Below are 21,938 nucleotides of genomic sequence, written 5' to 3' on the forward strand. Positions count from 1 at the left end.
TATTCTGATAGAGAGGGACATAACAGCATCAAGGTAAAGGGGTGTCTCATACAGCGCCAATGCATCCTTAACCCTTTCAGATAACCCAGAGCAGAACTGACTCCTGAGAGCCGTGTCGTTCCACTGAGTATCCGTAGCCCACCTACGGAACTCTGAGCAATATTCCTCTGCTGACCGATCTCCCTGTAGGAGTCTCCGTAACTTCGACTCAGCCAGGGCGACTCGGTCAGGGTCATCATATATGAGACCCAAAGCCCCAAAAAATCCCTCCACTGACCGAAGAGCCTGAGAACCAGGGGGTAACGAGAACGCCCAGGATTGCGGATCCCCCTGAAGCAGGGAAATGACAATCCCTACCCGCTGTTCTTAATGACCTGAGGAGTAAGGGCGCAACTTAAAATATAATTTGCAGGCCTCACGGAACGTCGCAAATTTGTCCCTTCCCCCAGAAAATCTGTCGGGAAGAGCAACCTTGGGTTCAGTGACAACCTGGTTACCCATAGCAACCGCTGGGGGTGCGGTCTGCTGCATTTGCTGCTGTTGTTGGAGAACAGACGCCTTCAATCCTGCCACCTCCAAAGACAGGCTTTGAAGCTGTTCTGCCAGGGCATCAATAGGATCCATATTGGATTCTAAGTAGAGAGAGAAAAAAAAAACAACAAATAAAAAATTAAAAATTTTTTTTTTTTTTTTCAAAAAGTAAGGGCCAGTTATAATATCACGGTCGGCGTGGCTATCACATACATGACACAGAGGGAGGGAACGAGGAAGGCCCTGCCCAAGTGAGAGGGAAGATGGTGACCCCTGACTCACCTGGTGGCTGGCACCTGGCTGCCCTGACGTCCCTAGACGGGTTCCTCACCCGTACACCGATCATGTGCCTAAAGCCCTGGCTTTCCCTGAGCTGAGCCCTCGGTAGTGAACAGGGCGATGGGAACACTAGTCCGCACCACTAACTCTAAGGGAAAACACCAAGGGGAGGACAGACAACACAGACTCAACATATATTCCCAGATGGGCGACAACAGGGAACAACAATAAGCCCAACAGGGATCCGGAGGGTAGCACACAGGAACGACAACCAGGATTAACCACTCCAGTGGGTCAGTATAGATGTCCAGGCAGGAAGCTCTATAACTGGCAACTAGAGAAGTGTGAGGGGAGAATATAAGGAGGTAGGGAGTGGCAGACAAGAAACAGCTGAGGAGGAGAAGCTACGGATCCCTGAGAGAGACAAAAAGGATAGCAAGGCAAACACAGAAAACAATCACTAAAAGACAACGTGATCTTTAGATATAGAGCGCGCAGCCACCCGCTGCGACTTCCTGACCCCGGGTATAACGGAGTCAGACGTGGCTCTTGATACCCTCGTGACAACTATTGTGTGTGGCAGCAATATCTATTTTTAGCGCATCCTGCGCTAAATAGCGTATAATAGTTAGGCCGCTGCAGACAGCTACATTATCTGCGCTACATCTCCTGTGTAACGTGTGCACATCCCAAAAATATCAGTGACATCCAGTGTACTTTTTCCGTAGACAGTGTTTCTGCGGACAGTGACATTACCTGGGGTACATCTCCTTTGTAACATTTCCACATCCAAAATACCTATGTTGATAACACTATGTTCAACCATTTAGATTATACAATGTACTGAACTTGAATTGTAATACTTACCATGAAAATGAATGCTGTGTATACTATCCTTACTCTTGTTTTATTGTTATGACTTTTTGAATTCTAATAAGTATTCATACTTTTCAGAATTTAAGAAATGTACCTTGCAAAAACCTTTAATAAACAAATAATTTACTCAAAATACCTGTGACAGTTACCTGTAATTTTATATTAGCGGCTGCTGACATTAGCGACATTATATGCAGTATTTCTCCTGTGTAATGTGTGCGCATCCCAAATAACTTTTTGAATTTTTTTGCGCATAAACTTACAAATCCTACGCTATTGTACGTGTGACATACTTTCAAGCATATATAACATTTAATATGAAGAAGGCGAGCAGTAAGGGACAGGGAAGTGGCCGTGATGCTGATGGTGCACGCAGCGGCCGTGGCCCTGGGCACATTGAAACTGTGCCTGCTGCCAGAGCACAAGAAAAACAATCATCCAAGATACCTAGCTTCACCTAGCTTGCAGGGTAGCGCAGGACAAAGCTCTCAAAGTCAGGCCAGAGCAACCAGGTGGTCGGTTGGACTGCAGCAGATAATGCTTCCAGTCGGTTAAGCACCTCCCTTTCTTCCACCAAGTCCAGTCTCAGTAGCCAAGAGTCTGGTCAACACAATCCTCACCCTGATCCTCCTTCCTCCCACCATGGAGAGTCTGGTGAAACAAGTGATCCCACACTTGGATATTCCGAGGAGCTCTTTTCAGCGCCATTCCTTCATTTGGACGTCTCGACAAGCCCGCTTGAAGAGGGACATGAGATCTTGTGCCCCGATTCCCAGACTCTTGAGCATCCACAGTCACAAGAAGATGACAGTGGGGAACGGCAATTAGTGTTTCACGAGGTTGATGATGAGGATGAGACATAGTTGTCAATAACTGAGGTTGTTGTTAGGTCAACAAGTCAGGAGGATGAGCAGAGTGACGAAGCGGAAGAGGAGGTGGTGGACGATGAAGTTACTGACCCAACCTGGGAAAGTGGCAAGACAAGCAAGGAGAGCAGTACAGAGGGGGAGGGATCCGCAGCACTGCAACAGGCTGGAATAGGCAGTGGGGTGGCAAAAGTGAGAAGGCGGGCCACACCCAACAGGCATGCAACTGTTCCCCGGAGCACACCCTTATGGAAATCTACATTGCTAAGGGGTAGGTGTTACGCAGTCTGGCGCTTTTTTGAGGAAAGTGCAGATGACAAAAGAATTGTAATTTGCAACCTGTGCCATACAAAAATGAGCAGGGGCATGAACACTAGCAACCTCACCACCACCAGCATGATCCGCCACATGGCATCATAGCACTGTAATAGGTGGGCCGAACATCTGGATATGCAATCTATCTGTGAAAAAGGCAGCAGTCGAGGCTCACCTGGTCACGGTCTGAAATGGAGGCACGGATAATCGCCAGGAACTCAGCGATAATGGAAATATAAGAAAAAGGAAATCCAGCTTCCAGACGACCATATGAATGCTTTAATGAAAAAACGTGCTAAAATCCGGACATGTACACCAGGTCTACGTGTTTCAGATCAACAAATTCAGATCCTTACTCATGACAACATGATAGTGTAAGACACTGGCCTTAAATAAGGGGCAGTCGAGCATATCAGGTGGACACAATCAACACATAGCTCCACCTCAAACACATAAAAACATATGATAAAAGTGAAAGAAAAAGAGGAAAAACTTCAAATGATACAAAAAAAGGTGTACCACGATCAATAATACAATATGAGATCATGTCTGCGATTAAGACCTATTGGTACATAAGTACCCATAGTGAAGATCCAATCTGATTCTCTGTTTAAAAGAACTCTCCTATGATCACCTCCACGTTTAGGGAATTTGACCCTTTCCACTCCTTGCACCACAAGGCTACTGATATCACCTGCATGACAAGCCGCATAGTGTGAACTGACCGCAGAAACATTTCGGGTCAGCGCATGTGGAATGTCAGAAATATGTCGGCGAATTCTAGTTTTGAGGCTGTTGGAAGTGCAGCCTATATACTGTAGCCGGCATGTCATGCAGGTGATACAGTATTCCACAAAGCTGGTATTGCAGTTGATATACTGGTTCATAGTAAAAGTTTTATGGTTGGATACAGACACAACAGTTTGGCCAATAGAAAGGTGCTTGCAACAAGTGCAGATACGATGTCCGCACTTATAGTTGCCTTTGAAACGTAGCCAACTCTGCTGTGTCTGCAGATCATCCATGAACAGACTAGGGCTGATACGTTGGCCCAGAGTTGGAGCTCGGCGAGCAATGCATTTAATATTTGAGCTGAGAACATCAGACCACTGCTCGTCAATACGGAGCAGGGACAGATTTTTTCTAATAATATGACGGATCTTATTAAATTCTGCGCTGTAGCTCGTAGAAAAGACTGGGGCTCTATTCTTTGGGACTTCACTATTAGAATTGGGACAACTACCAGCCCTGTTCTGTGGAAACAATAAATCTATCCGTGGTTTGGACTTAACTTGAGCCGCGGCCTGTGTCAGACTGCTGTTGCTGTAACCACGGGCAACTAGGCGCTCAGCAGCTAGGTTGAGCTGCTCCCTGAGGCCCGTGTCGCTGGAGCAATTCCGTATATGGCGTGTGAATTCGCCCCTAGGTATATTGCGTACAACATGAGCAGGATGACATCAGGACGCAAACAAAGTACTGTTGCCCGCCGTCTCCTTGCGGTAGGTGCGGGTGACTATATTGGAGTCGATAGTGTTACCCCTCAAAGTCAAGTCCAAAAACACAATAGATGTACAATTGAAATTTAGAGTGAATGATAGGATCCTGGAATTTAATATGGAATTTTGATCATGGCAAGGTCATTAGGTGAGGTTTTGGCGGGAGATTTTCCCGCCGAAAGTGGTGGCCAGGGAGGCTAAATTTAGCCAGTGTTACTGGGGGAGGTGGATTGGCTAGTTAGGGCACCTATAGAGGATGGTTGCTGTGCAGATTAATTGTTGATGCCCAGCAACAGTTAGGGCATTGGTTGTTGATTTTTGGGGATGGGGTCTCTCTATGTATATATTGCGGTGGCTGTCAGTGATCCAGTTGTCAGCCAAACCGCAAGTCTGGGGCTGCACTCTGCCTGTCTGCCCCTGTGAGGATTCGCCTGCTTCCTGTGTTCCTGCCAGCCGTACCTGATGGATGGTTTCATCGCTGCCCTGCGGAGCCGTGCTGTGGAGGAAGGAGCGTCTGCCTGGTTTGAAGCGTGCCTGTCGGACCTGTCGCCTGCCTTCCCGGAGTTGCCTGGAGCTGGAGGAGCCTCTTGCGGTGATGGACCGGAGCCTGTGGACCCTGCTGCTGTCTTGCCTGCGCTGCGCTCTTCTCAGCGTGAGAGGAGGCAGCGCACCCGTTTTTCACCTTCTCCATCTAGGTCCTCTGCTGAGCGGCGGCGTCCAGAGAAGCGGCAGGCATCGGAGTCCAGACCCGGAAGTAGCGGCGTGGGCGTGATGTCACTTCCGGTTGTGCAGCAGCCTTCTGTGTCCCCCGGGAACTTTGATGGGACTGATGGTTCCGGCGGTCATTTGCTTCCTGGGTGCCCTCTGGGGGACGTTCAAGGAATTTCTTCTTTTCGTCGCAGAAGTGGGAAGAGGTCCAGGACTCGCGGACAGCAGGTGCAGCGTCCAGCTCTGCCGCTCCACTCTGGTGTTGAGCCGCGGGCGGATGCGCGCCAGGAAGATACCTCTTTGCCACCAGGAGTGTCATCGCTTTCCCCTCCTCGCAGGACTGAGGCTTCGTCTGATGGTGAGTGCCTTAGTGGCTTGGCTCCGGTACTTACCTCCTTGTCCTCTGTCCTCTCCTCTCTTCAAGCTATGATCCCCGCTGTCCCTCTATCTGCCGTTCCGTCTGCCGTTGCGGATGATGTTACATCTGCTTGGCGGTCGGTCGGGCAGAGGGATGAGCAGAATTCTGACAGCGAAGGTTCCCTCCCTCTTCCGTTATTTTGTAAGCGGAAGGGGGTAGCGGAGACCTGTTACAAGGAGGCTCTCCCTTGTGAGATGTCCCCCTTAGGTTTTCATTTGCCTGTCTCTGTTAAAGAAAAAATTTGGCGTAATGAATTTGTTGATATTTTATCTCTTTTGCCTGCGTCTAAGGATTTTGTAATTAAATTGGATAAGTGTGATGAGAAGACTGAGGAGGATCGGCGTCGGCCGATTCCTCGGTCATTCAACAATTGGTTGCAGGCGTATTGTATTTTTTGCAGTGTCATTGGGGAGAAATTTCCTCAAAAGTGTTCTGGATTATTTCAACATTTAGACAATGTTTTAGAAGCTTATAAAAGTTTTGGAGGTGTTGGGTGGTTTTCTTATGATGAAGGTGTTAGGCAGAAATTGTCTGTACACCCTGGTATGCGTTAGGGGGCAAAGGATGTGGGTTTGTGGCTCAATTTGTTGGTGCCGCATCGCACGTCCTTTTCCGCTCCTAGGCAGCAGCCGTCCTCAACTGTTTCTCAGCCGTCTGCTTTGAGGAAGGGCACTTGCTTTGCGTTCAATGAGTCGCAGTGTCGATGGCCTTCCTCATGCAGATATCGGCATGAGTGTACATTTTGCGGAGGCAGCCACCCCATGGTGCGTTGCTTCAAGAAAGCAAATCTGCCTTCTCAGCCATCCGCAAGGGAATATGTTTCAAAGAGCCTGGACGCAAGTAAGGGTAGCGAGCATGGGTCCGTGGTTAGAGCAGTATCCAAACCGCATGATGGCGGAGTTACTTCTTAAGGGTTTTTCTGTAGGTTTTATTTTGCCTTCATTTTCAGGTTCTGGTTGTGAATGGGTTAATAACCTATCTTAAGTTAACCATTTCCCATCTGTGGTGCGTGCGAAATTGATGAAGGAGCTGGAGGCGGATAGGATTTCAGGTCCTTTCTCTTCCCCTCCTTTTGTTAATTTTCGTCTCTCACCTTTGGGTATTGTACCTAAGAAGGAACCGAATGCCTTTCGCTTGATTCATCATTTATCTTTCCCTTATGGGGCATCTTTAAATGATGAGATCGATAGGGCCTTGTGTTCCATTAAGTATGCAACCTTTGACGCTGCAGTGGATATGGTCCGCTCGTTCGGTCAGGGCGCTTTAATGGCAAAGGCCGACATTCAGTCGGCTTTTCGCTTATTTACCTGTTCACCCGTCTTGTTTTAATTCTCTGGGTTTTCAGTTTCAGGGTTTGTTTTATTTTGATAGATGTTTACCTATGGGTTGTTCTGTGTCTTGTTTTTATTTTGAAGCTTTTTCCTCTTTTATTGAATGGGTTGTGTCTGTTCGGTGTATGAAAGGCGCTGTGACGCATTATCTAGATGATTTTTTGTTTATAGGTCCAGTTGATTCCCCAGTTTGTTCTGATTTGTTGGGTTCGTTTTTTCAGGTTTGTTCAGAGTTTGGTGTGCCTTTGTCTGCGGAGAAGACGGTTTATCCTGTTAATTGTTTAGAGTATTTAGGTATTACTATTGATTCAGTGAAGGGTGAGTTTCGTCTTCCCCAGGAGAAGGTATTTAGAATTTGTTCTGTGATTTCAGATCTGTTGAGTAGGAGGAAAGCTACGGTTAAGGAGATTCAGTCATTATTGGGTCTTTTGGCTTTCGCATCTAGAGTCATGCCGATGGGTTGGGTTTTTTGCCGTCGGCTAGCGGCTTTAATTGCAGGCATTCAGAATCCGGTTTTTCATGTTCGGTTGTGTAGGGATAGTAAGGATGATTTGGTAATTTGGTTGGAATTTTTTAGGAATTATAATGGTCGTTCTTTTTGGCAGGATCAGTTTGTGTTTGCCCCCTCTTTGAAGCTATTCACGGATACAGCGGGGGCCTTTGGTTTTGGGGCCTTCTGGAATGGGCACTGGTGCGCGGCTGCGTGGCATTCATCTTGGGTGGATAATGGGGTAACAAAGAATATAGTGGTTTTGGAATTGTTCCCTGTTATTGTGGCTCTGGTTTTATGGGGTAGGTTTTTTGCTAATAAAAGGATCTTTCTACACACAGATAATAAAGGGGTGTTGTTTGCGGTTAATTGTTTATCCTCAAAGTGTCCGTTAGTGGTAAAGCTGTTACGCCATTTAGTTTTGCTTTGTTTGCAGTTGAATATTTGGATAAAGGCGCGCCATATTCCAGGTATAGATAATTCTATTGCTGATGCTTTGTCTCGGTTTCAGTTTCAGAGATTTCGCTCATTGGCGGCGGGGGCCGATTTGGAAGGGGAAGTGTGCCCTCCACATCTGTGGAATCTGATCTGGTCCTAGGGATGTCGTATCTTCAGTCGTCAGTAGCCCCAGCGACGTGGTCAGACTATGTCCGTTCGTGGAGTCGTTGGTGTCGTTTTGTGGAAGGTAGAGGTGGGTCTCCCTTTGTGAGTAATGAGGTTTCAGCGTTAGCATTTTGTCTGTCTCTCTTTAGGATTAGGTTAGCTCATGCCACGGTAGTTAGGATCTTGTCCGGTGTTTCATTTTTTCTTAGGATTCTGGGGGTTCCTTCTTTTCTGGAATTTTTTATGGTGAAGCAGATGTTGAAGGGTTATAGGAGAGGTAATTGTTCTTCTGACAGCAGGTGTCCTATCTCCCCTGATTTATTGGTTGCTTTGTGTGAAGCTACAGCTGTGGTTTGTATCAGTGATTATGAGTCTCTGCTTTTTTCTACTGTATTTTTGTGCATGTTTTTTGGGGCTTTCAGGATAAGCGAGCTGTTGCCAAAGAGTGGCAGGTCTGGCTTAGGGTTGTTGCTAGCTAATGTGCACGTTCATGCTAACTATGTTTTATTTTTCCTTCCTACTACTAAGACGGATCAGTCTGGACAAGGTTCTTGGATTCGGTTGGGTAGGGTCAGGTCAGGTGATCTCTGTCCGGTGAGTATGCTAATGCGTTTTTGGGAGTGCAGACCAGTCGGTGGTTCTTTGTTTTTTGTTCATCAGAATTTTTCCCCTTTAACACAGTACCAGTTTCGGAGGGTTTTGTGTAAGTGTCATACTGTATTGGGTTTGGAAGATTTTCGGTTTACATCTCATTCCTTTAGGATCGGGGCCGCATCCACAGCAGCTCAATTTGGTTTGGGCGCTTCTGTGATTAAGAGGATTGGGAGATGGTCCTCCAATCGCTTTAAGATGTATGTTCGTCCGTTTCCCGATGCCCTCTAATGTTGTTTGTCTTCTCAGGTTTCCAAGGCATCACCGTATGGATCGTCGGCCATTCTTTCGTTCACTGGGCCCAGCGAAGAGCTTCAGGAAGGTCGTACGGTGATAACTTGTCTTGGTCTACAGATGATGTTAGAGTCCATTGGAATGGTGTCAGAGGACTGCGCTGGGAGGGTGTTATTGATGTAATTTTGGAAATGTGTTCGTTGTATCCGGACCCTGATATTATTATTCTTCATGCTGGTGGCAATGACGTGGGGAAGCTTGGGACCATGGAGTTAGCTTTCAGCATGAAGCGTACTTTGGTTCGGATGCGGCGTTTGTTTCCGGTGTCATGTTTAGTTTTTTCAGAGATGGTTCCGCGGCTAGTATGGCTGTCTTGTGCGAATCTGAAATATCTGGACAGGATTATGATTCGCATCAACAGAGTCATGGCAAAATTTATGCCCTTGGTTTGGGGTTTCTCATATCGACACGTGGACTTGGAGGGAGGTTTGCCCGGCCTGTATTTCTCTGATGGTGTTCATCTATCGGCCATTGGTCTTGACATTTTTAATTTGAGTTTTCAGGCTATGATAGAAGCAGCTATAAGTGGGGGGGTGGGGGCCCATGCCTCCTGCTTAGTCGGTCTGGTCCGGTGGGTAAAGTCGCTCACTGGAATGGTGAGCGGACTAGTTATTTGGGTATTTAGGCCGAGCTTATGGCTGGTCTAAACTATGGTATTAAGCTGGATGGTCCGAGCTTATGGCTGGACCGTTATGTGGTTATAAAGGTTATATTGGTACATGGTTTAATGTTTATTTGGTTTAAGCTGATCTTTAATAAAGCTGGTCTTGGCCAAAATCTTCCACCATATAAAGGTGTCCACGTGTCTTATTTATTTATTTTAGTTGTATTGATGAGGTGATTGCGGGTTTTGTATGATCTATAATCCCATGATAGGATCCTGGAATTTAATATGGAAGGATCCGCATGGGATTTTGATCATGGCAAGGTCATTAGGTGAGGTTTTGGCGGGAGATTTTCCCGCCGAAAGTGGTGGACAGGGTGGCTAAATTTAGCCAGTGTTACTGGGGGAGGTGGATTGGCTAGTTAGGGCACCTATAGAGGATGGTTGCTGGGCAGATTAATTGTTGATGCCCGGCAACAGTTAGGGCATTGGTTGTTGATTTATGGGGATGGGGTCTCTCTATGTATATATTGCGGTGGCTGTCAGTGATCCAGTTGTCAGCCAAACCGCAAGTCTGAGGCTGCACCCGCCCGCCCGCCCAATTTTGCGATATCGTCACGACTGCTTTATTAGAAGGAGGGTAAAGTCGCTCACTGGAATGGTGAGCGGACTAGTTATTTGGGTATTTAGGCCGAGCTTATGGCTGGTCTAAACTATGGTATTAAGCTGGATGGTCCGAGCTTATGGCTGGACCGTTATGTGGTTATAAAGTTTATATTGGTACATGGTTTAATGTTTATTTGGTGTAAGCTGTTCTTTAATAAAGCTGGTCGTGGCCAAAATCTTCCACCATATAAAGGTGTCCACATGTCTTATTTATTTATTTTAGTTGTATTGATGAGGTGATTGCGGGTTTTGTATGATTTATAATCCCATGTGAGATTCAGGGTGTTGTTATTTAGGTCCTCCTCAAACAGTGGTATGGCAGTATGGTCACCTTACCAGATGAACAACAGGTCATCAATATAACGGCCATACCACCGTAATGAGGGGGCCCAAATATTGTCCTCTGAGAAGAGATAACAGGATTCCCACCACGCCATTTAAATGTTATCCATGGAAGGCGAGAATTTTGCCCCCATGGAAACATCCGTGCGTTGGAGGAAAAAACGGTGGTTAAACATGAATACATTGTGTTTGAGTAGAATAGAGACCCCTCACGTCAGAGAAAAACCTAGTTCATTCTCAAGTGATCAACATCTCCTCTACAGATTCAAGTTCTATTTAAAGGACTATCTTTTTCACCAACGTGTCATTTTGACATCTACAAGTACCTACTTGACGTGAACAGATTAGCTCGGGACCTCACCCTAAAGAAACATTTTACTTGTAATGACACAGGTGAATCCTCCCCTGCCACTTTTGTTCCTGTCTCTACTCCTTCTGCTACAATTTCTCCTAGTCAGATGAATAAGTCCTTCCAGGAACTTGTCCAGCAGTGTCGGGACGTTTCCAGTTCTTTGTCTGTGTCTGATTTCTCTCACAATTTTGCAACTCATAATCGTGATTTCTATCCCATACAGTCTCGCTCTCTGGCTCTTGATCACTTTCAGGAATCAGTGGAGCGAGATCTGGTTGCTTTGAGGGATAACTGTCAGTCCCGATCTAAATTTAATTGTAATTGCAATCTGTCTACTGCTGAAAAAACGGCTCTAAAGGAACTTGAAAATATGAAAGATGTTGTTTTCAAACAGGCGGACAAAGGGGGGTCGGTTGTGGTCATGGACCGCTCCATGTATGCGTCCCAAAATCTTCTCATGTTAGGAGACTCGGACACATATCTGGAGATGTCACATGACCCCACTCCCCAATTCCAAAAGGATTTGTTTTCTTTGTTGTCCTTGGGGGTTAAGAGTGGGTTTATGGATCAAAAACAAGCTGATTTCATACATGTTTTACATCCTATCATTCCCATTTTCCACTCTTTACCCAAGATCCACAAACCAGGCTTCCCCCCACCTATGCGGCCTATTGTGGCCGGGATAGGCTCTTTTACGGAGCAGCTGTCTGCCTGGGTTGACAGTTTGTTGCAGCCACTTGTCCAGACTATTCCTTCTTTCAGTCCTTTCATCAATTTTCATGGAAGCCGAAATATGTCTGGATAACTGCGGATGTCACATCGCTTTATACTGTCATTCCCCACCATGCAGCCATAGTCTCTTTACGATGGTTCCTGAATAGGGATGAGCGAACCCGAACTGTATAGTTCGTAAAAGTCAGTGTTCGGGTTCGGTGTTCGGCGCTTTCTTGGCGCTTTTTGAAAGGCTACAAAACAGCCAATCAACAAGCGTCATACTACTTGCCCCAAGAGGACATCACAGCCATGCCTACTATTGGCATGGCTGTGATTGGCCAGTGCAGCATGTGACCCAGCCTCTATTTAAGCTGGAGTCACGTAGCGCCGCACGTCACTCTGCTCTGATCAGTGTAGGGAGAGGATGCAGCTGCTGCTGTTAGGGCGAGATTAGGCAGGAATTTATTTACTGAAGTGATCGATATACAGCTGAGTATCATACAACTGCTGCTATTCAATTGCTCACTGTTTTAAGGCTGCCCAGAGCGTTTTTCAGTCACTTTTATCTGGGGTGATCGGCGGCCATTTTGTGTCTTGTGGTGCGCCAGCACAAGCTGCCACCAAGTCCATTTTTAACCATCAATAGTGTGTTTTTTTTTTTGCTATATCCTACATCAGGGGCTTGGCTGTGCTTGCTATTTTATTGAGGGGTAAAATACAATTGCCAAAATAGCAGTACCCTAAATCTGGTGTTTCAGCTGTGGCTAGATAATTGTAATACTGTCTGCTGTCTGCTGAAGCACAGTTTTTGTTCTGGGTTGAAATACAATTCCCAACTTAGCAATTCCCTAAATTAGTGGTTTCTGCTCTATCAGGCCAAGTTTAAATCTCCATAAAAGGGTATATTAGATTGAAGGTGCGGATAGGGTCATCCTCAATAACTTCACACGCTACCGTGCATTTCCAAGTCTAATTCTGTCCGTAAACGTATACCTGTCATCCAGCGCCTAAATAATAGGCCTAAAATTTATATTCAGCTAAATCTGTGTTTATTGCTGAGGCTGGTCAATTCATTTAGTGTCCACCAAAGCACAGTTTTTGTTCTGGGTTGAAATACAATTCCCAACTTAGCAATTCCCTAAATCAGTGGTTTCTGCTGTATCAGGCCTACTTTAAATCTATCCATAAAAGGGTATATTAGATTGAAGGTGCGGAGAGGGTCATTCTCAATAACTTCACACGCTACCGTGCATTTCCAAGTCTAATTCTGTCCGTAAACGTATACCTGTCATCCAGCGCCTAAATACTAGGCCTACAATTTATATTCAGCTAAATCTGTCGTTACTGCTGAGCCTGTATTAGTGTAATACGGTACCTAAATAGATAGCCAGATAGTGTTAGGTGTCTGTAAAAAAAGGCCTGAATTTGAATTCAATACATTGGGCCAAATAATTTTTTTCTTATTGTGGTGAACAGTAAAAATGAGGAAAACATCTAGTAAGGGACGCGGACGCGGACATGGTCGTGGTGGTGTTAGTGGACCATCTGGTGCTGGGAGAGGACGTGGCCGTTCTGCCACAGCCACACGTCCTAGTGAACCTACTACCTCAGGTCCCAGTAGCCTTCAGAATTTACAGCGATATTTGGTGGGGCCCAATGCCGTTTTAAGGATGATAAGGCCTGAGCAGGTACAGGCATTAGTCAATTGGGTGGCCGACAGTGGATCCAGCACGTTCACATTATCTCCCACCCAGTCTTCTGCAGAAAGCGCACAGATGGCGCCTGAAAACCAAGACCATCAGTCTGTCACATCACCCCCATGCATATCAGGGAAACTGTCTGAGCCTCAAGTTATGCAGCAGTCTCTTATGCTGTTTGAAGACTCTGCTGGCAGGGTTTCCCAAGGGCATCCACCTAGCCCTTCCCCAGCAGTGGAAGACATAGAATGCATTGACGCACAACCACTTATGTTTCCTGATGATGAGGACATGGGAATACCACCTCAGCACGTCTCTGATGATGACAAAACACAGGTGCCAACTGCTGCGTCTTTCTGCAGTGTGCAGACTGAACAGGAGGTCAGGGAGGAAGACTGGGTGGAAGACGATGCAGGGGACGATGAGGTCCTAGACCCCACATGGAATGAAGGTCGTGCCACTGACTTTCAGAGTTCGGAGGAAGAGGCAGTGGTGAGACCGAGCCAACAGCGTAGCAAAAGAGGGAGCAGTGGGCAAAAGCAGAACACCCGCCGCCAAGAGACTCCGCCTGCTACTGACCGCCGCCATCTGGGACCGAGCACCCCAAAGGCAGCTTCAAGGAGTTCCCTGGCATGGCACTTCTTCAAACAATGTGCTGACGACAAGACCCGAGTGGTTTGCACGCTGTTCCATCAGAGCCTGAAGCGAGGTATTAACGTTCTGAACCTTAGCACAACCTGCATTACCAGGCACCTGCATGCAAAGCATGAACTGCAGTGGAGTAAACACCTTAAAAACAAGGAACTCACTCAGGCTCCCCCTGCTACCTCTTCTGCTGCTGCCACCTCGGCCTCTTCTGCTGCTGCCGCCGCCGCCTCGGCCTCTTCCTCCGCCTCTGGAGGAACGTTGGCACCTGCCGCCCAGCAAACATGGGATGTACCACCAACACCACCACCTGCGTCACCAAGCATCTCAACCATGTCACACGGCAGCGTTCAGCTCTCCATCTCACAAACATTTGAGAGAAAGCGTAAATTCCCACCTAGCCACCCTCGATCCCTGGCCCTGAATGCCAGCATTTCTAAACTACTGGCCTATGAAATGCTGTCATTTAGGCTGGTGGACACAGACAGCTTCAAATAGCTCATGTCGCTTGCTGTCCCACAGTATGTTGTTCCCAGCCGGCACTACTTCTCCAAGAGAGCCGTGACTTCCCTGCACAACCAAGTATCCGATAAAATCAAGTGTGCACTGCGCAACGCCATCTGTGGCAAGGTCCACCTAACCACAGATACTTGGACCAGTAAGCACGGCCAGGGACGCTATATCTCCCTAGCTGCACACTGGGTAAATGTAGTGGCGGCTGGGCCCCAGGCGGAGAGCTGTTTGGCGCACGTTCTTCCGCCGCCAAGGATCGCAGGGCAACATTCTTTGCCTCCTGTTGCCTCCTCCTCCTACTCGCCTTCCTCCTCCTCTTCTTCCACCTGCTTATCCAGTCAGCCACACACCTTCACCACCAACTTCAGCACAGCCCGGGGTAAACGTTAGCAGGCCATTCTGAAACTCATATGTTTGGTGGACAGGCCCCACACCGCACAGGATTTGTGGCGGGGTATAGAACAACAGACTGACAAATGGTTGCTGCCGGTGAGCCTCAAGCCCGGCCTGGTCGTGTGCGATAATGGGCGAAATCTCGTTGCAGCTCTGGGACTAGCCGGTTTGACGCACATCCCTTGCCTGGCACATGTGCTGAATTTGGTGGTGCAGAAGTTCATTCACAACTACCCCGACATGTCAGAGATGCTGCATAAAGTGCGGGCCGTCTGTGCGCACTTCCAGCGTTCACATCCTGCCGCTGCTCGCCTGTCTGCGCTACAGCGTAACTTCGGCCTTCCCGCTCACCGCCTCATATGCGACGTTCCCACCAGGTGGAACTCCACCTTGCACATGCTGGACAGACTGTGCGAGCAGCAGCAGGCCATAGTGGAGTTTCAGCTGCAGCGCGCACGGGTCAGTCGCACTGCGGAACAGCACCACTTCACCACCAATGACTGGGCCTCCATGCAAGACCTGTGTGCCCTGTTGCGCTGTTTCGAGTACTCCACCAACATGGCCAGTGGCAATGACGCCGTTATCAGCGTTACAATACCACTTCTATGTCTCCTTGAGAAAACACTTAAGGCGATGATGGAAGAGGAGGTGGCCCAGGAGGAGGAAGAGGAGGAAGAGGGGTCATTTTTAGCACTTTCAGGCCAGTCTCTTAGAAGTGACTCAGAGGGAGGTTTTTTGCAACAGAAGAGGCCAGGTACAAATGTGGCCAGCCAGAGCCCACTACTGGAGGACGAGGAGGACGAGGATGAGGAGGAGGTGGAGGAGGATGAGGATGAAGCATGTTCACAGCGGGGTGGCACCCAACACAGCTCAGGCCCATCACTGGTGCGTGGCTGGGGGGAAACGCAGAACGATGACGATACGCCTCCCACAGAAGACAGCTTGTCCTTACCTCTGGGCAGCCTGGCACACATGAGCGACTACATGCTGCAGTGCCTGCGCAACGACAGCAGAGTTGCCCACATTTTAACGTGTGCGGACTACTGGGTTGCCACCCTGCTGGATCCATGGTACAAAGACAATGTGCCCACCTTACTTCCTGCACTGGAGCGTGATAGGAAGATGCGCGAGTACAAGCGCACATTGGTAGACGCGCTACTGAGAGCATTCCCAAATGTCACAGGGGAACAAGTGAAAGCCCAAGGCGAAGGCAGAGGAGGAGCAAGAGGTCGCCAACGCAGCTGTGTCACGGCCAGCTCCTCTGAGGGCAGTGTTAGCATGGCAGAGATGTGGAAAGGTTTTGTCAACACGCCACAGCTAACTGCACCACCACCTGATACGGAACGTGTTAGCAGGAGGCAACATTTCACTAACATGGTGGAACAGTACGTGTGCACACCCCTCCCTGTACTGACTGATGGTTCGGCCCCATTCAACTTCTGGGTCTCCAAATTGTCCACGTGGCCAGAGATAGCCTTTTATGCCTTGGAGGTGCTGGCCTGCCCGGCGGCCAGCGTTTTGTCTGCACGTGTATTCAGCACGGCAGGGGGCGTCATTACAGACAAACGCAGCCGCCTGTCTACAGCCAATGTGGACAAGCTGACGTTCATAAAAATGAACCAGGCATGGATCCCACAGGACCTGTCCATCCCTTGTGCAGATTAGACATTAACTACCTCCCCTTAACCATATATTATTTTACTCCAGGGCACTTCCTCATTCAATCCTATTTTTATTTTCATTTTACCATTATATTGCCGGGCAACCCAAAGTTGAATGAACCTCTCCTCTGTCTGGGTGCCGGGGCCTAAAAATATCTGACAGTGGCCTGTTCCAGTGTTGGGTGACGTGAAGCATGATTCTCTGCTATGACATGAAGCCTGAATCTCTGCTATGGGACCTCTCTCCTCTGTCTCGGTGCCGGGGCCAAAATATCTGACAATTGACTGTTCCAGTTTTGGGTGACGTGAAGCATGATTCTCTGCTATGACATGAAGCCTGAATCTCTGCTATGGGACCTCTCTCCTCTGTCTGGGTGCCGGGGCCAAAATATCTGACAATAGACTGTTCCAGTTTTGGGTGACGTGAAGCATGATTCTCTGCTATGACATGAAGCCTGAATCTCTGCTATGGGACCTCTCTCCTCTGTCTGGGTGCCGGGGCCAAAATATCTGACAATGGACTGTTCCAGTTTTGGCTGACGTGAAGCCTGATTCTCTGCTATGACATGAAGACTGATTCTCTGCTGACATGAAGCTTGAATCTCTGTTATGGGACCTCTCTCCTTTATCTGGGTGCCGGGGCCTAAATATATGACAATGGACTGTTCCAGTTTTGGCTGACGTGAAGCCTGATTCTCTGCTATGAAATGAAGACTGATTCTCTGCTGACATGAAGCCGGAATCTCTGTTATGGGACCTCTCTCCTCTGTCTGGGTGCCGGGGCCTAAATATATGACAATGGACTGTTCCAGTGTTGGGTGACGTGAAGCCAGATTCTCTGCTATGACATGAAGACTGATTCTCTGCTGACATGAAGCCTGATTCTCTGCTATGGGACCTCTCTCCAATTGATATTGGTTAATTTTTATTTATTTTATTTTTATTTTTATTCATTTCCCTATCCACATTTGTTTGCAGGGGATTTAACTACATTTTGCTGCCTTTTGCAGCCCTCTAGCCCTTTCCTGGGCTGTTTTACAGCCTTTTTAGTGCCGAAAAGTTCGGGTCCCCATTGACTTCAATGGGGTTCGGGAAAAAGTTCGGGTCGGGTTCGGATCCCGAACCTGAACATTTCCGGGAAGTTCGGCCAAACTTCTCGAACCCAAATATCCAGGTGTTCGCTCAACTCTTATAATGTCCCCATAGTGCCACCATAATGTGCCAGTATAAAATACCCCTATATAGTGCCCCAGTAAATGCCCCCATAGTGCTCCTCTCCCCCTTCTTCCTAGTACCCCCATAATGTACTAGTATAAAATGCCCCATATATAGTGCCCCAGTAGATGCCCTCAGTGTCCCCCATAATTTGCAAGTATAAAATACCCCTTCTTAGTGCCCTCCATAGATGAGCCCGTAGTACTCCTCTCTCCCCTTCCCTATAGTACCCACCATAATGTGCCCCAGTATAAAATTCCCCTATACAGAACCCCCCATATTAAAGTACCCCTTCTTTGTGGCTTCAGTAGAAGCCCCCATAGTGTTCCTCTCCCCCCTTTCCCATATAAAATACCCCTTCTTTGTGGCCTCAGTAGATGCCCCCAGTGCCCCCAATAATGTGCCAGCAAGAAGTGCCCCCATAGTACCACTCAATATGGTGCCAGTAAAAAGTGCCACCAATAATGTGCCAGTAAGAAGTGCCCCCATAGATGCCCCCAATAATGTGCCAGTAAGATGTGCCTCCATAGATGCCCCCAAATAATGTGCCAGTAAAAAGTGCCCCCATAGATGCCCCCCAATCATGTGCCAGTAACAATTGCCCCCATAGATTCCCCCCAATCATGTGCCAGTAACAAGTGCCCCCATAGATGCCCCCCAATCATGTGCCAGTAACAGGTGCCCCAATAGATGACCCTCAATCATGTGCCAAGAACAAGTGCCCCCATAGATGGCCCCCAATCATGTGCCAGTGACAAGTGCCCCCATAGATGCCCCCCAATAATGTGCTAGTAACAGGTGCCCCTATAGATGCCCCCCAATCATGTGCCAGTAGTAATACCATATAAAAAAAAATAAACACTTATACTTACCTCCATCAGGCTGGCAGCGATGCGATGCAGGCCTCTTCTGGCCTGTGACTTGCGCTGTACGGTCTAGTGCCTGCAGCCTATCAGAGGAGCGGGGAAGGGAGACGCCTCTCCCTCCCCTGCCTTGCTGCAGCACTTCCATCTGTATCACTGTCCTGGAGACGGCGATACAGATAACTATGGAGATGAGCACTTCCACAATGGAAGCGCTCATCTCCCTGTGCCCTGCTGCTGGCCCCCACGTCACCCAGTGGCCAGCGGGGATCAAGAGGCAGCTACATTGGGCCCCCTGGAGCAACTGGGCCCCAGGCAGCTGCCCCTTTTGCCCCACATTAAAGACGGCCCTGCTTGAACCTCCAAACCCACCTAGGCCAAGGGTTCCACCAGGCAGGAGTCCCAAAGCCAGGAAGTGCCTCGAAGGGAAGAAAAAGTGTGCCCTTTCCATCACTGCAAGGCTAAAGGAGGGACATAGCGAGGACTTCCACCATGAGTACAACTACTACCTATCCTCTCCTCCTCCCTGTGGCTCGCTGCAATTGTACTAAAGTTAGCATCAAAACCTTTACTTTGGCTTTATGGTGGGATGTTATCGTCTTTCCCATCTCCAAAAGTTGTGTAGAGTGTTTATGTTTTTGTATATGCTCACGGTCCTGTGCCCCTCCCCATAGGAATTTTGCCAGAAACAAGAAGAGATCTTAACTTATTTTTTCTTCTGCTCCAAAGTCCACTCCTGTTTTTAGCTAAATAAAATGCATGCCATATTATTGGTAGCTATGATCTTTACTGACGGAAATGAAGGAAATCTGTACACGTAAATCCATTTTGACAGATCAATGATGGGTGGCAACATGGAGAGACCTTCAACAGTCTAGAAGAACTTATATTTAGTACTAGGATATCAGCAAAGTCCTTGTCGTGTACACATTTTAAAATATTGTTTCAGTATTCGATGAGCATGTGAAGGCAAATAATTTTTTTTAAGATTATCGAACATGTAATTTTATACAAAGTGCATAATAATTATTATACAGCATTTGCCAAGCTTTCAAATATGAAGCGCATAGGTTGACACTCCTGTAAATCCAAAATGGGACCAATTTTCTAATGGGATTGATGAAAAAACATGACAGAGTTTGAGATGTGGTTGAAATTGCTTGCTGTGGACAAAAATGTCCAAATGTTCATGCTGACCATTATGTGTGTGTGTATGGAGGGTGGGAGACATATACATTGGAATCAGATTTTTGATTTAACTAAACCTTGAATTATTTTTTTTATTGGATGGTATTATTCTGGAATATATGGTTCACTAAATCTATGGAGAATGAACAGGGCTTATGTAGATGTGTAGAAGTCTGGTTCTCACCCCTTACCTAAATTCACATCCTCACCCATCCTTTCATGGAATTTCATTGACTTACATATTTTTTCAACCATACTATGTAAGGGCAAGACCCCCTTTTTAAAAGACTTTATGTCATGCTCCACCCCTGCTGGTCCTGCACTAGGCATCACATATGTAATAGTTTTGCCCGGATGGTTAATTAGAGAATTAGAAGGAAATTTTACATATCATTGAGAAACCATTTCTTTATACTGGGAATGGACTGGTAGACTTGATTGTCTCTCATGAATGTACACATTTGACAGAACCTATATTGATGTCCTCGATTTAACTGTACACGAAATTTATATCTCCAGTTGAAATACTTTTCATATTTCTCATCATCCTTGTCCAACTCTAAAAGATAGGCGGCCAATTCCTTTGGACTCGGGAAATCATCAACATGAATGAAGGCATCTCCAGGAACAAAAAGTTCATAGTTCTTCCGAGATGTTCCCAAAACAACTGGAACCGCCCATGATTCAAAAGCATTGGACCACAACTTCTCGGTGATATAATCCTTGTGGATTGAATTTTCAAAGGCCAAGTAGAACTTGTACTGAGATATGATTGCAAGTAATTCATCTTTGCTCCTTCCCAATTTTTTGTGTTTTGCTCCATAAACATCAATTGTGATGTGTTTCTTTAGCTCCTCATAATAAGCAATGCGGGGGGCACCAGTGTACCATTTACTGACAACCCAAGAGACCAGCTTGGATTTTGGCGGAATGGTGAAGTTTTGATGTTCCTTTATTGCTTCGATTTTGCCATATGGATTGAAAATATGTGAGTCAAGACGGAATGTCATTGTCATGTTGAAGAGGTTGTCCAAAAAATGCAAGTTTTTAGCAATTAATGGTGGCTCCATATTATACCATATCCAACTCTGAAAATAAGGTCTTGGCCCTTGGGGCAATTGCTTTTTGTCATACATAATATCTACATGACGTATGAAAACAACATCAGCAACACTATACAGACTTGTATCTGCTGACAACTTGCAGCCAATTATGCCGAATTCATGGCACTTATCTAATGGAAATGTATATATCCAAGGATACTTCCAGATCAGGATGATGATTTCCCTTTCTTCTTTCAGTGGGAGAACAGTATTTTTCAGTGTTGTCATGTTATTAATCTCTTGTTTTTGACTTAACCCTTGAAAACAGTTGGATCTTCCTAAGGTGAGTTCTACATGCCTCCAGGTAAGGGATAGGAGGAACACAGTAAGTAACAGGGCAAGTATTTGTAGACGTCTATGGTTAATTGAAGAAAAAATCATCTTGAGCCTGTAATAAATGAAGAATTTCAGTATTAGACAACTAGATATAAAGGCAAATAAAGAGATGTATACAGAGACTAAAGTTGACATTGGTACTGGAGGACCATATTTATGTACACAAATGGTTTAGTCAGAAGAAGAAAGAGTGGCTTGTTGAACAAGATTTTAAAAATACCCCCTTTTTTGGAAGCAGCAACAGCACAGTGTGGATGTGGAAAGGGTAAGGTCTAAGTGTCACAACCAGACAGCTGAGAAGCTCTGACAGGAGCCGTCCAGATCCTCCTCCTTGAGTTTCTTTGTTTTGGTTTCTGTTCCTCACCTTGTTAGTCTATCTCAGCTGTCATGCAGTCGGACTGATTACTTCCCTTTAAATTCCTACCCATAAGGCAGTAGTGTGCGGCTGATACAACTTCCTGGAGTGTGTGTGCATGCTGTCCCAGCTCCCAGCTCCCAGCTCCCAGTTCCCTGTCCACAGTCGTCTGCAAGATAAGTTCTGTTTATGTATTTATGATTTTCTGTTTTCTGGATCCAGGTGACCCTGACTCCCTCCGTGTCTGTGTAGGGAGCCGGTGGTCGTGTCCCCTCACTATTGTAGGGCCTTCAGGTCTAAGATAGCCGAGGTACGTGGATATGCGCCCATCCACCTTTGGGGTGGTCGCATAGGCTGAGCAATAAGGGAGAGCGGCAGGTCGATTGCAGGGGTCTCCCTTTTGTTCCTTAGTTGTGGGTCCAGTGAGTCATTG

General features: G+C 47.0%; 1 protein-coding gene across 1 annotated transcript; it reads right to left on the reverse strand.

The window, feature by feature from the left end:
- Positions 1-20,094: 20,094 nt before the first annotated feature.
- On the reverse strand, positions 20,095-21,042 carry LOC120978151 (3-galactosyl-N-acetylglucosaminide 4-alpha-L-fucosyltransferase FUT3-like). Its single transcript, XM_040406378.1, has one exon. It carries the CDS (start codon positions 21,040-21,042, stop codon positions 20,095-20,097), a length of 948 nt encoding a protein of 315 aa, XP_040262312.1.
- Positions 21,043-21,938: the final 896 nt, after the last annotated feature.

This window comes from Bufo bufo, chromosome 8 (genome assembly GCF_905171765.1).
Source record: "Bufo bufo chromosome 8, aBufBuf1.1, whole genome shotgun sequence".
In the NCBI taxonomy this organism is placed as follows: Eukaryota; Metazoa; Chordata; class Amphibia; order Anura; family Bufonidae; genus Bufo; species Bufo bufo.